The 1,363-nt window shown below is 42.1% G+C and overlaps 1 protein-coding gene across 3 annotated transcripts in view; it reads left to right on the top strand.

Annotated features, from left to right (window-relative positions):
- Nucleotides 1–1,363, top strand: part of YIPF1 (Yip1 domain family member 1) — a 38,079-nt gene that overhangs the window by 295 nt on the left and 36,421 nt on the right. The window contains exons 2-3 of one of the 3 annotated variants that reach the window (XM_012807220.2): nt 59–127; nt 483–562. The exons of 1 other annotated variant lie outside the window; for it this stretch is intronic. In XM_012807220.2, coding sequence (XP_012662674.1) covers nt 532–562 — 31 coding nt within the window. In that variant the 5' untranslated portion in view covers nt 59–127; nt 483–531. The remainder of the gene's footprint in view (nt 1–58; nt 128–482; nt 563–1,363) is intronic. One more of the 3 variants, XM_012807219.2, reaches the window with a different exon arrangement.

The raw sequence follows: 1,363 nt of genomic DNA, 5'->3' as shown, positions 1-1,363 counted from the left end.
TCTCATTTCATGGACCGCACACTGTGTGAGTAGGTACCATTATGAACCCATTTTGCAGATGAGGAATCTGAGGCCCCGAGGAGCGTACACACACCAGAGAAGCGGCAGAATCGGGAATCAAACCCAGGTCTGTCTGATCCCAGAGCGTGTGCCCTTAACCACTGGCTAGGCAGAGCTGCCTTTGTTCTTCACTGTCTCCCCATCACCTCTCTCCTTCCTCATCCTTGTATCTCCAGGTTACACCTGGTCGCTGCCAAATCACACAGTGAGAGAGATTGGAACCTTTGGACCCCTGGAGTTAGTTTCTTATGACAGTTTTAGTAATACCTGATGCTTAGCGATTATCTTTATATAAACTTACCAAACCCCACTGAAAAAGGAGGCAAGGAGAAGCTGTACCATTTTTAACGATGAAATAAGCTTTGTTTGTGGATGTTTTATTCTGTTATCCTATTATGCTCTTACTTATTTTTTCCTTTTAGACCCCTGCAAATTTTCTTCCTCATAATTGGGAGAAGACCCACTGGCTGAATGGCAGCTGTAGATGACTTGCAGTTTGAAGGTACATTAGTTGGGTGCCCACCTTTATCTTCATGACACTGTCTCCACAGTCACAGCAATGCATTTTCTTTGCTGTACTGCTTTCCACATTAAGAATATTATAGTCTGGGTACGATGGCTCATGCCTGTAATCCTGCACTCTGAGGGCCCAAGGCGGGTAAGTTGCCTGAGCTCAGGAGTTCGAGACCTTGTCTTTAAAAAGAGCTGGGTGGTGTGGCGGGTGTCTGTAGTCCCAGCTACTCAGGAGGCTGAGGCAAGAGGATTGCTTGAGCCCAAGAGTTTGAAGTTGCTGTGAGCTATGATGCGACAGCACTCCACCAAGAGCAAGAAAGTGAGACTCTGTCTCAAAAAAAAAAAAAAAAAAAAAGAATATTATTTCAAACGTCTTGGCGAAAGACTGGCCCACCTAGATTTTCTCTGTCCTCAATAGCTGTTCTTTTTTTTTTCCTTCTTTTTTGCCAAATAGCCCTTCAGATTGGTTAACAGGTATATAAATTTAGTGCAGTGATTACAGAAAATGTTTATACAGTTTCTGCTTTAGTTTAGCAAACATTTATTGAGTACCTACTTTATGCTTAGAACTGTACTGGATACTAGGGATAAAAAGATAAAGGGGTTTACACGCTGGTAGATTAAAGTGTAGAAAGATAATTAGGAGGAAATGTGATCAGTTCAGTCTTTCATTGAATCAGTAGATATCTCATGAGGTGATCAGGAACCAGGCATTGTTCTATTAGGGATAAAAGAGTGAAGGAAGCTGTTTGCTCGCTTTTTTTTTTTTTTTTTGAGATAGAGCTGTGTT

The sequence above is a fragment of the Otolemur garnettii genome, unplaced genomic scaffold (assembly GCF_000181295.1).
Source record: "Otolemur garnettii isolate 467f Iridium unplaced genomic scaffold, OtoGar3 scaffold00066, whole genome shotgun sequence".
NCBI lineage: Eukaryota > Metazoa > Chordata > Mammalia > Primates > Galagidae > Otolemur > Otolemur garnettii.
This window is presented reverse-complemented; position numbering and strand designations above follow the sequence as displayed.